General features: G+C 40.7%; 1 protein-coding gene across 1 annotated transcript; it reads left to right on the top strand.

Annotated features, from left to right (window-relative positions):
• Positions 1-1,178: 1,178 nt before the first annotated feature.
• LOC104491737 (lysosomal-trafficking regulator-like) lies at positions 1,179-12,061 on the top strand (the record flags this gene model as incomplete). The annotated part of the gene is made up of 7 exons (XM_010134203.1): positions 1,179-1,315; positions 5,386-5,484; positions 8,850-8,989; positions 9,288-9,385; positions 9,851-10,007; positions 10,215-10,286; positions 11,608-12,061. Coding segments are annotated over 7 exons (842 nt in total), but the record flags the coding sequence as incomplete, so codon positions are not given.
• Between the last annotated feature and the right edge of the window lie 529 nt (positions 12,062-12,590).

Genomic DNA, 12,590 nt, shown 5'->3' with positions numbered 1-12,590 from the left:
ATATTAGTATACTAATATATTTTATCACCTTTTAATTTTAACCCTATTTGTGCTTGGTTTAGAGTCCATTACCATGGATAAAAGGCTTGAAGTGGGGAGAATACGTTGGTTCTCCAAGTGCTCCAGATCCTGTTGTCTGCTTTAGCCAACCACATGGAGAAAGGTTTGGCTCTCTCCAGGCTTTGCCAACTAAAGCTGTCTGTGGTTTATCCCGCAAGTTTTGCCTTTTGATGATATATAGCAAGGAACAAGGTATGAATCTGTGCTTATTCTATACATGTGAAAATGAACCATTAAAAATTTAAATCAAATGCTACTATTATTGTCCAGCAAACTTCTCAAATTTAGTCACTTTTGCAAAGGTTGATTTATAAAACCAGTAACAGCTTCCACACATGTGGTATCTTTCCTGGAGGGTGGATTTTACTTGTGATTTTCAAGAGTACATAAAGGCATCCTGTAATGAAGTTGATATTTTTAAAGTGACCAAAGCATGAGAATTTAACTTTAGAACTAGCCAGCAGATTCAAGACAAAAAGAACTGAGAAACAGACAAAAAAAATGTGATAACATAAAGGAGAATTAAAGGAATGGTTTTTAGAGGTAGAGAATGAGGAAAGTTATCAGTAAAAGGCAGAGGTGAAGAATCTTCTGCTTTCAGATAAACTCCTTGGAGGGATTCTTATTGATATGGTACGAACAGGTTCTCATATTCTTCTATTTTCTTCGTTATGTGTACTAGTGAACATTTTTTTAGAAAGAAAATTACTTTTTTAAAAGAAATTACTTCACATTTAGTCAACAAAAACAAGTATCATTCTCCTTGAAGTTATGAACAATCATTTCTCTAGCTGTGAAGTATTGTTAGCCTCTTCCCCTTTTCTGCACTCCCAATAGATGCAACATTTCTTCAAAAAAAGGTTTGTTCAGGTTGTAAACTGTCTTTGGAGAACACCAAATGTTTACATAATCTCTGAAAACTGTTTGTTTATATTACATTACAGACTAAGCCATAGCCTAACAAAATGTCTTATTTTGACACTTCAGGGGGTGGGTGGTGTGGTGTTATATTCTAACTTGTAGTAAAACCTAGATTTGAGATTTTTATTGTTGGCAATCGGTGATCAACTCTTTAGTTGCAGATGATGTGACACACAGTGTTTTATGCCTTCCTTCAGGTGTGAGAAGCATGCACAGTACTGATATTCAGTGGTCAGCCATCCTGAGCTGGGGATATGCTGATAATATTTTACGACTGAAAAGCAAGCAGAGTGAACCTCCGGTAAATTTTATACAGAGTTCACAGTTCTATCAGGTAAAAACTCAGTCTCTTGATCTTCAATTTAATATTGCTAGTTTAAGCAGTGGCCTGACTTGGCAGCAGATACTCTTGCTTTCATTTTTCTTGGAGATGAGCATCCAAACAGAACTGATTTTAATCCATTTGATTCTCCTTTGGAATGTGTCCCTCATTTGTTCTGGTGTATCTTGTTGCTGGATGCGTTCTTGTACTAGGTAAAGAACCCTTCTGAATGCATTTGATTTTCGTAGCTTTTCCCTCCTATGGAATATTGGTGTGGATTTTTAAAAGCTTAAGTTATGGGTCAAGGAAAATGAATGCAAGAAAAAACCACAGATGCCTCACATTAGAAGCAGAACTCCACTATAGTTTAGGATTCGTCTGAAAAAGATGGTCCAAAACATTGTTAGGGAACACTGCTAATCTCTGTTATGCTTTAGTGGTTGGTGAGACGCTACCAAAAAGTTCTTGGCTGATGTGGGACTGCTTCTGAGCCTTGCAATACTCATTGACAGATTTCAACTACACTTGAAGCAGGAGGGGGAATAATGTCAGGCTTGTGTGTGCCAAGCTGTGGGTTAAGCCAAGGTTAGAGGGACAGGATGCTAGTGAGGTCACTTGGTCTATTGCCCTGCAACACGCCAGGGACATTGCAGCACAGCTGAAGTCTTACAGAAATGGGCCAGGGGCTCCTGAGGAATAGGAGCCAACAGGGAAACACCAGTGAAATATCTCAAAGGAAGTAAGGGGAGTTCTTCCAAGAAGGTCACGTGGCCTACTGTCAGTCTGAAGTGCCTCTACACCAGTGCAAGCAGCACATGCAACGAACAGGAGGAGTTGGAAGCCACCACATAGTTAGAAATCTACAACCTGGTTGCCATTACTGAAACTTAGTGAGATGAATCCCATGACTGGAGTGTGGCTATTGATGGCTACGGGCTGTTCAGAAGTGATGGGCAAAGAAGGAGGGGCAGAGGCATTGCCCTCTGTCAAGAAATCGATAGAATGTTGTCACAGGCTAGGGCAGGGTGGGCCACTAGACAAATGGCAGATGCTCTCTACTAAACCCCCCTGCTCTCCAAAGGGGAAGAGAAAGGTAATAAGACTTACAGATCAGAAAAGAAAACTAAAACTGCTCCAATGAGAATAATAATAACAAAATATATACAACATGGAACCCAACCCCTTGATGGCAAACATGTCACGGTCACCACTGATGTTGCGGGGCAGACACTGGGGAAGGCCCAGCCTGGACTTAGCAGCAGACAGGAACCAAATGCAGGAGATGGATTGTGGAACTGGATTCAGGAATGCATAGATTGGGGTCAAAGGCAGAATGGTCAGAGTCTTCCTCAGACACCAGCCATTGAAGAAGAGAGCTTGACCCTTGTGATCCCTCAGCTCTATACCAAATATGACATCTGTGGGATGGAACACCTTGCTGGTCAGTGTAGGGTCACCTGTCCTGTCCGCTCCTCCCCACAGGGGTGGCCTCTCACTTACTGCACCCCCACCGTGGGACACAGGATGTAGCAGTGACCTTGGTCTGCACAGGAGCAAGTGTCAGCAAGAGCCTTTCTGCATCCCCGTCCCTGGCAGTGACTGTAAACATCCAGCGTTGTCACTGCTAGAAGCAGACACTGTCTGCACAAACACGCCGTGAACTTCAGACAGTGCAGGGACTTGGCAGAGACTGAGCTGGAAAGTCAAATCACTGAAAAGAACTAGTGCTGTTCTAGCTCAAACCAAGACAGTCACCAATACAAGTGAGCTAACAGATGATGTTAAGATGGAAGGCAGACTGGGCTGCAGTGATCACTGTGTGGAGCTCACAATCCTGAGGGATACAACTCAGGTGAAGAGTAAAGTCAAGAACCTGAACTTTAGGAAAGCAAAATTCCAGCTATTCATGGATTTAGTCAGTAGGACCCCCTGGGAAACAGCCCTCAGGGACAAGGGAGGAGAACAGAGCTGGCAGATCTTTAAGAATGTTTTCCATAGAGTGCAAGAGCTCTTCACTTCCACAGTGTGGAAGGCCAAGGCATAGCTGGAACTGAACTTTGCAAGGGATGCAAAGAATAATAAGGGCTTCTGCAGGTATGTCAGCCAAAAAAAGCAGCTGAGAGAAAGTGTAACCCCACCTGATGAGCTAGACTGGTAGACTGGTAACAACAGACAATGAGAAGGCTGAGGTACACAACAACTTTTTACCTCAGTCTTCACTGGCAACTTTTCTTCCCACATCTCTCGAGTGGATGGGCTGCAAGATGGGGACTGGGGGAGCAAAGTCTCTCCCGGTGTAAGAGAAGCTCAGGTTTGTGACCACCTGAGGAACATGAACATACATAAGTCTATGGAACCTTCAAGATGCATCCCAGAGTCCTGAGGGAACTGGGTGATGTAGCTGCCAAGCCACTCTCCATGATACTTGGAAAGTTCTGGCAGGCAGGTGAAGTCCCTGATGACTGAAGAAAGGGAAACTTTGCACCAGTTTTATAAAGGGTAGAAAGGAGGACCCCAGGAACTACCAACTTGTCAGCCTCAACTCTGTTCCTGGGAAGATCATGGAACAGATCCTCCTAGAAGCTATGATAAAGCACGTGGAGGTAATTCAAGACAGCCAGCATGCCTTCACCAAGAGCAAGTGCTGCCTGACCCAGCCTAGTGGCCTTCTATGATGGAGTGACTGCTTCAGTAGACAAGGGAAGAGCTGTGGATGTCATCTGTCTGGACTCATGTAAGGCCTTTGACATAGTTCCCCACCACCTTCCTTCCAAATTGGAGAGATACAGATTTGATGGGTGGGCTGTTCAGTGGATAAGGAATTGGTTGGATGGTCACATTCAGAAATTAGTGGTCAATGGCTTAACATCCAGATCGATGTCAGTGACAACTGGTGTCCCTCCAGGGGTCTGTATTGGGACAAGTGCTGTTTAGTATCTTTGTCAAGGATACAGACAGCGGTGTTGAGTGCTCCCTCAGCAAGTTTGCAGATGACACCAAGCTGAATGGTGTGCTTGACACACCAGAGGAATGTGATGGCATCCAGAGGGGCCTGGACAAGCTGGAGAAGTGGGCTTATGTTAACCAAGTGCAAGGTTCTGCATCTGGGTCAGGGCAACCTCTGGTATCAATACAGGGTGGGAGATAATGGGATTGAGAGCAGCCCTGCAGAGGAGGACTTGGGAGGTACTGGTGCATGAAAAGCTGGACATGAGCTGGCAAGGTGCACTCTCAGCCCAGAAAGCCAACCATATTCTGGGCTGCAGAAGTGTGGTCAAAAAGTCAAGGGAGGGGTGGCTTCTGCTGTGCTCTTGTGAGACCCCACCTGCAGTACTGTGCCCAGCTCTGGAGTCCTCAGCACAAGACGGCCATGAACTTGCTGGAGACAGTCCAGGGAAGGGCCACAAAAATGGTCAGAGGGATGGAGCACCTCTGCTATGAGGACAGGCTGAGAGAGTTGGGGTTGTTCAGCCTGGAAAAGAGAAGGCTCCGAGAAGACCTTATTATGGCCTGTCAGTAATTAAAGGGGGCCTATAAGAAAGATGGGGACAATCTTTTTAGCAGGGCCTGTTGCAATAAGACAAGGGATGAGGGTTTTGAACTAAAAGAGGGGAGATTTAGACCAGATATAAGGAAGAAATTTTTTACCATGAGGGTGGTGAGACACTGGCACAGGTTTCCCAAAGAGGTGGTAGATGCCTTATCCCTGGAAACAGTGAAGGTCAGGTTGGATGGGGCTCTGAGCAACCTGGTGTAGTTGCTGTCCCTGCTCACTGCAGGCGGGGTGGACTAGATGACCTTTAATATTCCCTTCCAACCCAAAGCATTCCATGATCTCTTCACTGCTCTTTAGCTGTGAATTCTGGGCTATACAGAATTCCCTTTTTACTTTGTTTCTGAAGTAATAAATAACAACTTAGAGCAGATGATACACTTTAACTCTTGGATTTCTTTGGCTTAGGTATTTCACATGGCTTTTCTTAGGATAACCAATAAGGATTCAGTTTGACCAAATGCTGTGGCATAATGAACAGAGCAGTTAGTTTCTGTTCTAATTTTTCTGGCTTTTTTGTTTTTCTAAGGTAACAAGTTGTGCTTGGGTGCCAGACAGTTGTCAGCTGTTCACAGGTAGTAAATGTGGCGTCATCACAGCATATATGAACAGATTCACTAGCAGTACGGTAAGTTCCATTGGATCGGATTTCTATTGAAGGGTTTAGTTGTATTCACTATTACAGTCTCTTTATAAACATGAAAAGTAAGAAAAGGAATATATGTTATATTCAGGACAATTGCTAAAAAGATCAAGTGCCTGTTTATTTTTAAAGGATACTCTGACATGGTTGAACAGATTTATCTCAGCGTATTTGTGGGTTTTTCTTAAGCTGTTGTTCACATACTGCTAGCCTTAAGTCAGCCCTCATCATCGGGTGCATACCGCTCTGACTGTATTCAGGCCAGGACTCGGAACTGAAGCTCTCTGGCACAATTAAGCTCCCTACATCAACGAGTAACTCTTTCTGTGAAGGAGACAGAGCCTTTCAAAGTAACTGAAACTGTAGAATGCATTTTCCCCAAACCAAACACCACTTCAAATGCAGAAGGCACTTACAATACAGAGAGCCAGGATGAAGTCTCAGACAGTGTATATATATTAACCACTTAAGTCTCTTCACTTTGTCATATTCTAGAAAAAAAAAGCTGTGAGGAGGGAAGGGAGAAAAGTAAGTAGCATTGCATGATGCATTAGTGGAAGATACTGAGATACTAGTAGAAATCTCCTTGATACTATGTGGCAGTAAGCATGGTACAAAAGCATGAATAGAATTCAAATTCATCTTCTAGTTCACGCTGAGTTTCTGAGCTTCTGTCTGACTTTCTCCAGCAGTAACTTCTATTCTTCATAGCTGTAACACAGAGTTTGCAACTTTCTTGACAGGTCATTTAGTTGTTGTTGTGAGTAATCTTTTAGACACACCTAAAACTCAACTGATTTCTCAAATTTAGCTTGACACAGATACAGATATTGACAAACCTGTGTTGTATTGTACTCCATGATGCTCTTGAATCACTACATTAGCATGGGCTAGAGGGAACCTTGTTGTGATCTGCTATGCCCACCCAGTTTCCCATTTTCAACAGTGGCCAGCTGCTGATGCTTAGACTGGGAAGAGCACAGAGATTTCCTTGGCTTTCTTCCAGTTTCTGGTGATCTGCCTTTCAGATTTCCTGAACTCAGCAGCACTTGAACTTTAAAAAATAAAGCAGAACTTGAAGCCTGTAAGCTTCATTCAGTTTGATCTTAAGTCAGGCATCTGAACTGCTCACTAGAATAGTGAACTTGTAAATGACCTCTTTAAATTCCATTCAAAATTTTTTGAGGTAATAAAACAGCAATTCCATATACTTGCCTTCTGCAGTGCTAAAAAAGCTCTAGTATAGGGGTTATGATTTTTAAGTTCCCTGCATTTCCTTGAAACAAGTAATTTTTTTGTTGTTCAGCTGCACAGATGTTGTTTTAAGACTCTCTTGGCTGAATTTCTCAGCACAGACGGTTTTACATGTCCTAGGCAGACTGACCTTGTGCTGGTTTTGTAGCTCCTGTGGTTGAGTCAGTTACCCAAGTCAGGGCTGAAAGGAATGCAAATGTGCTTTCTAGCATCTGTTCTGTATGCATCTTGTCAGCTGGTTGGTGATAAAGTGAACAGACTTATAATGCAGTACTTGAAACCTGAATATTTTGCCCTGTTTCACCTTTATGTAAACTGAACGCATAGGCATAAACCAGACAACGTGGTGTTAAATGGATGTGGAAATTCAAAGGCATGCTATCAGAATTCAGAAATTCTTCAGATGCTCTGTTCTTCATAGCCTTTGTTTAAGATGGTCAAAAAACAAAGCACTGCTTTGAAACTGGTCTTGAAAATAAATCATACCTTCATGAAAACCTCAGCCAAGGGTTTCTGGTTGCACAAATTACTGGAGCCTTTATTGGCTGACTTAAGACTTGTCTTGCACACAGAAAGAGAGCACTTTAATGATCTGTTTGAGTGAAACTGGGCACTGATCATTTAAATTCTCCCCTCAAGTGCTATCGGTGATCAGTTGGGATAACCAGCAGAAAGAACTGCCATTTAAAGGTAGATAGATACTTGCCTGTTTTCCACATCGAGTACCGTTCTAGTGGCTGTCAACTAAAAACAAGTGAGAAAAGGGGATGGTATTTTAGGCATAAGGTAATTATTTTGTAACTTACTAGATCTTAATACAGTTCGGGTTAAAAATCAGCTTGTTTCATTACATTACTACCGTAACCCAGTGAAGAATCAATAAGCCATTGCTATTGGTACTATAGAGACTAGCTGCTAAAGGCAAATCCTGCTTTCGGTTCAGAGCTGAAAGGCATATCAGCAGCAAACACTTAAAGGAAAGGAGATGGGAGGAGCACAGAAAATTGGAAGTATTGATTGGAAGTCAGTTACGGAACAATCTGGTATAATTTTTTTCTCTAAACTGAGCAAGGATTCAAGAAGGATCTGCATAGGCGAGGTATCACACTGTTCTGAGCATAACAACTGGATACTTTCATGTGTGTGTTTAAACTTGGATTAGATGCTCAGTAGCAAAATAGCAGGTCTTCCTGTTGTTAGTGACTTGCATCATTACACAGACTGTATTGTCCCTTTTTAGTGCAGAAAGATGTACCTTTTCTATAACTAAGAGTTAAGCATATGTATATTTTTTTTATCTTGTCTGTTTCTACTTTGAAGCTTTTTGTAGACCACCTGGGTGCATACTGTACCCTAATACAAAAATGTGGACAGTGTGCTCTGACACATGTGAGGAAACAAGCACAAAAATGTTCCTTTCTTTTAGAAGGGTTATTCTAATGTCTGTACAGCAGGTTGTCTTAATGAAAGCATTAGTATTCTGATTAAGCAGCTCCTTCACCTTAGCCAGTTTTCAGGAAGTCTGAATCATTTCAGATGACAAAACTTGAATGAGAAGTGTTTATTTTGTGTTAAATTTGCCACTTTAATTTCTATCTAGCAGTTTCTATGTTTAGACTTGACTTCCTGCATATTTTCTCAACTTCATATCACTGAATACAGTGATAATTGCTGAGCTGGGTTTTCCTTCTGTGTTTCCAAGTCCTCCTCCTAAATGCTAAAATATTGACTGCCATTTCGCTGTCATGTGGAGATAGCAATCTTGCAGAAAACAAATCAGCTGATTTCAAGGTGTGTAACTGAGGCAGAAGTACAGTAGTTCTTCGTTTTGACTCATCGGACCACATCAAAATGTTTGCTTACACTAAAGCACTGGAAGCAAAGAGTTGAGCATAAATGATATGTATGGCTTATCACATTATAAAGCATTAAACACAGTAAAACATTAAGAGCATTGCTAAACTGATGACATTAAAAGAAATGGGAGCCATTTTTTGAAATCTAAGAATTAAACTTAACCCTAGGCTTATCCTTTTCAGAAAAAAAAGCATTAATTTTCTTTGTGAGAGTTCATATTTTATCTTTCTGTTTTTCAGCCTTCAGAGATAGAAATGGAGTCACAAGTCCATCTGTATGGTCACACAGCAGAAGTAACAAGCTTGTTTGTGTGCAAACCGTACAGTATAATGATAAGTGTCAGCAAAGATGGAACCTGCATCATATGGGATTTGAACAGGTACAAGTAGAGATGTAACTTTTTCCAACGGCTTTCTTCTAAATACCTATTTTCCAACTTTGGGGTATCTTTAACTCTCTTAAAGTTAACTGAATTTGTTCCGTGTATATCCTAACATGAAGTCAAACCCTTACTGTTTTTTTCCCATGAAGGGTGCTGAAATTCTAGAATGAATATAAAGAATACCATCACTGTGCAATTGTTGACTGAAATTAATATAACGCTTAAATACTTTCCTCAAAGAACATTTTCTGTGGTTGAGTCTGAACTTCAGGCTTGTTCTCTTTATTTTCTTTAGGCTGTGCTATGTCCAGAGTCTGGCTGGACACAAGAGTCCCGTGACTGCAGTTTCAGCCAGTGAGACAACTGGTGATATTGCAACAGTTTGTGATTCAGGTATTATTTGGCAGTTGAGAAAGCTCTTTTGACTTGCAGACCAAATAAATTGTGAGACTTGCTATTTAATTAGTTACCGAGTGTGTGTTGATCATCTGATGCAGCATCTGGCCAAATAGGGGTGGTCTTTTTTTTTTTTCACACAGTTACACAGAAATTTTTCCTGAAATTGTTAGGCATATGTTTGAGTAAAATGTCAAGATAGAAGAGCTAACAATGTTCCATAAATATGAAGTGATGCCTTATAAGTCACTGCAGTAACTTGTTGGTTTGCATGCTTCCTACCACAAAGGGAGGGAAGAGGTAATTGTTTACACACAGCAGCACACAACACTCGAGTCGTTTAAACCTTTTGATCTTTCAACAGGTTGAATTCTTTAACACATAAAGATTCTGTTGCATAGATGTAGCTAGGTTTTAGCCTATATTTATTTTTTAATACTCCCATGATATGTTCTGTTGCAGTTGGAGGGGGTAGTGATTTGAGACTTTGGACAGTTAACGGTGATCTCGTGGGACACGTACACTGCAGGGAAAGTATTTGCTCTGTTGCTTTCTCTAATCAGCCTGAAGGAGTGTCTGTCAATGTGATTGCAGGGGGGCTTGAAAATGGAGTTGTAAGGTAAGCATTTGGAATTTCTATTTATTCAAATGCTTTATAACTTAGGATTGCAGTTTGAGAGCGTGTAGCCAAACATGCTGAAAGAAGGCTTTAAAGAAGGTGGACAAGCTGTTACTCAGTTTCCAGTTTTAGTAGTTGCTAAATAGATTGTTCATTACTGAAATACTTGTAAAATTAAATGTGAAGAAAAATGGCTTTTTCTTTCAGACTGTGGAGTACGTGGGACTTGAAGCCAGTAAGAGAAATAACATTTTCGAAGTCAGCCAAACCTATTGTAAGGTAAAAAGATCTGAAGTACACAATGAATGGATTTTTCTTTTTTTGGAGGGGGGAGGGGGGAGAGAAAGGGCACAACAAAAAACCCCCACCACAACCACAAAAAAAAAGCCTTGAATGTTGAACATGGATTTGACATGAGAACAGGAGGTAAACACCCATGTCTAAAAAGAGCAATGCAATCCTACTAATCATGCATGAAAACAAAATGAGCACAAGTGTGCTGTATTACTGTAATGACAGTAATGACTAGGTTTTCCTGCTGGCAGATAGAAATTAGCAGGATTCCCTTGAGAACTGAACAATAGCTACTCTTATTCTTAAGTTTAATATTTGTCCCCAGAATCTGTGTTTTTAAAAAAAGAGACATTCTTAACTTTGTCATACTCAAATACGCATTTTTTTCCCCCTCAAAGAAATGAAAACACTGCATTTTTCCTGACCTTTTTTTTCTAATGCTGGAGGGAAATGGTGAAGAAGGGAGTAAAGGAAGCTCAGAGGAGCCTTGAAGATGCCATCTTGGAATGCTTCTGTAATTTCTGAGTCCCCTTGATGATTTACATAAGCAGCATTATTCTCATGTCAAAGTGAGAACATAGTCAAAGGATCGAGTCTTTGATATCCCCAGTGGTACAGAAGTCTGCACAGAGGTCATTTAAAATGCAAGCTACTAATCACCATCTTTTAGGAATGAAAAACATTCTGATAGCAGTTATTGTCCTTGTTACCTCCTTTAAGAAGCATATTTCACAAAGCTTGTGGATAATGATTTAGTAACTATTGGATAATTTAAAGTTTCCTGCTTAAATGAGACAAAAAATGGATGCTGACCTTCATGCTCTCTAACATTACCTGTGGCATGACTGAAGGGCTTTACTACTGTTTTATAGCTCAAGAAATGCCCGGCTGAACAAAAGTCCTATACTGTGCCATGAAATCTGATAGAGTTAGTTTCTGCGTTTGTCAGCAAGAAAGTTCAGAGGGCACAGAGTTGTTGCTGAAAAGTCTTCCTTTGAGAAGCAGGAGGGGCAGCCTGGGGAGGCAGTAGGATGCTGCTACTGATCCTGCCCTTTTCTTTGACGCGGCAAAGAAGTGAGTGCTGAACTGCACTGTGCTGAGGTGCTGGGCAAAGCTGTAGTTCAGCCTGTTTGGTTACAGAAATGAGTAAGCAGGTAATGCAAATATATTACTATGTTAATGAACTGACTGGGTCTCTCCCTAGAGCTAATCTTTCTTGGCTATATTCTTACGTGTTTTTTAATGTCTTCTAGCATTTTAAATAGCCAGATCTGATCTAAAAATAGATTGTCTTCTTGTTTTTCAGCCTTACCTTTTCCTGTGATGGCCATCACTTGTTTACAGCTAATAGTGATGGAAATGTTATAGCTTGGTGTCGCAAGGACCAGCAGCGCTTGAAGTTACCCATGTTCTATTCATTCCTTAGCAGCTATGCGGCTGGGTGATGACTATTTTTGCTGCTAACTCATGTCTCTGCACTTTAAATCCAAACTAGTTTATAGAATCTCTTATTTAACTGGATTTTGAAGTAGTTTGAATGTCTCCAGAACGACTGAATAGATTTTTAAAGAGCAGTCTAAGGTGGTTGTAGAATTGCGTATGTGCATGAAGCATATCCAGGTCACCAGGAAGTTCTGGTCATATACTCCAGTACCAGCAAAGTGACTCCTAAATGCTCTAACATACAAGTAAAAATGCTGCAATATAAAACATAATAGTATTTTTTTTAAATCACTTCTTGGATAGAAGTATTTAAAAAAATTTGATAATGCTTATTTCCCCTATTCTGATGTAAAATAGTGGCAGCATAAAGTTCTGTAAATATCTATTAAAATGTCAGCATACGTATACCTAATTAGTTGAGCGTGGTATAGTTAGCTCTGGGATAAGCAACGCAAACTTAAATCCAAGACCACTTGAAATTGCTTTTTTTGAGAAGCAAAGAATTCAGTAGGTGCTTTTTGCACCATCTTATGGTATTGTAATTCCTAAAATTGAATTTCTTTTATCTTTATACTTGTAATTTTTGCCATCTTCTCTGTTAGTATAGTAGACTTTGCAACAGGCAAAAATAAAATACTTGTCTTAGTGATGGTTAGACGCCTCATGGCATCATGAAGCAATAGTTAGATCACGTTTTGATTTTGTTTAACATAGTGTTAACTCCCTAACTGTTACCCCTAGCTATTGCAATTCTGTGACAGAACATACAGTTATGTACAGACACAGCTTATCTTCCAGAGCTCTGAAAGGGGCGTTAAAGGTGGCACAGATGTGTTCCTGTTCTAG

Source organism: Buceros rhinoceros, unplaced genomic scaffold (genome assembly GCF_000710305.1).
Source record: "Buceros rhinoceros silvestris isolate BGI_N320 unplaced genomic scaffold, ASM71030v1 scaffold16814, whole genome shotgun sequence".
Lineage (NCBI taxonomy): Eukaryota > Metazoa > Chordata > Aves > Bucerotiformes > Bucerotidae > Buceros > Buceros rhinoceros.
Note: the sequence above shows the minus strand (reverse complement) of the source record. Positions and strands in the feature narration are given on the sequence as shown.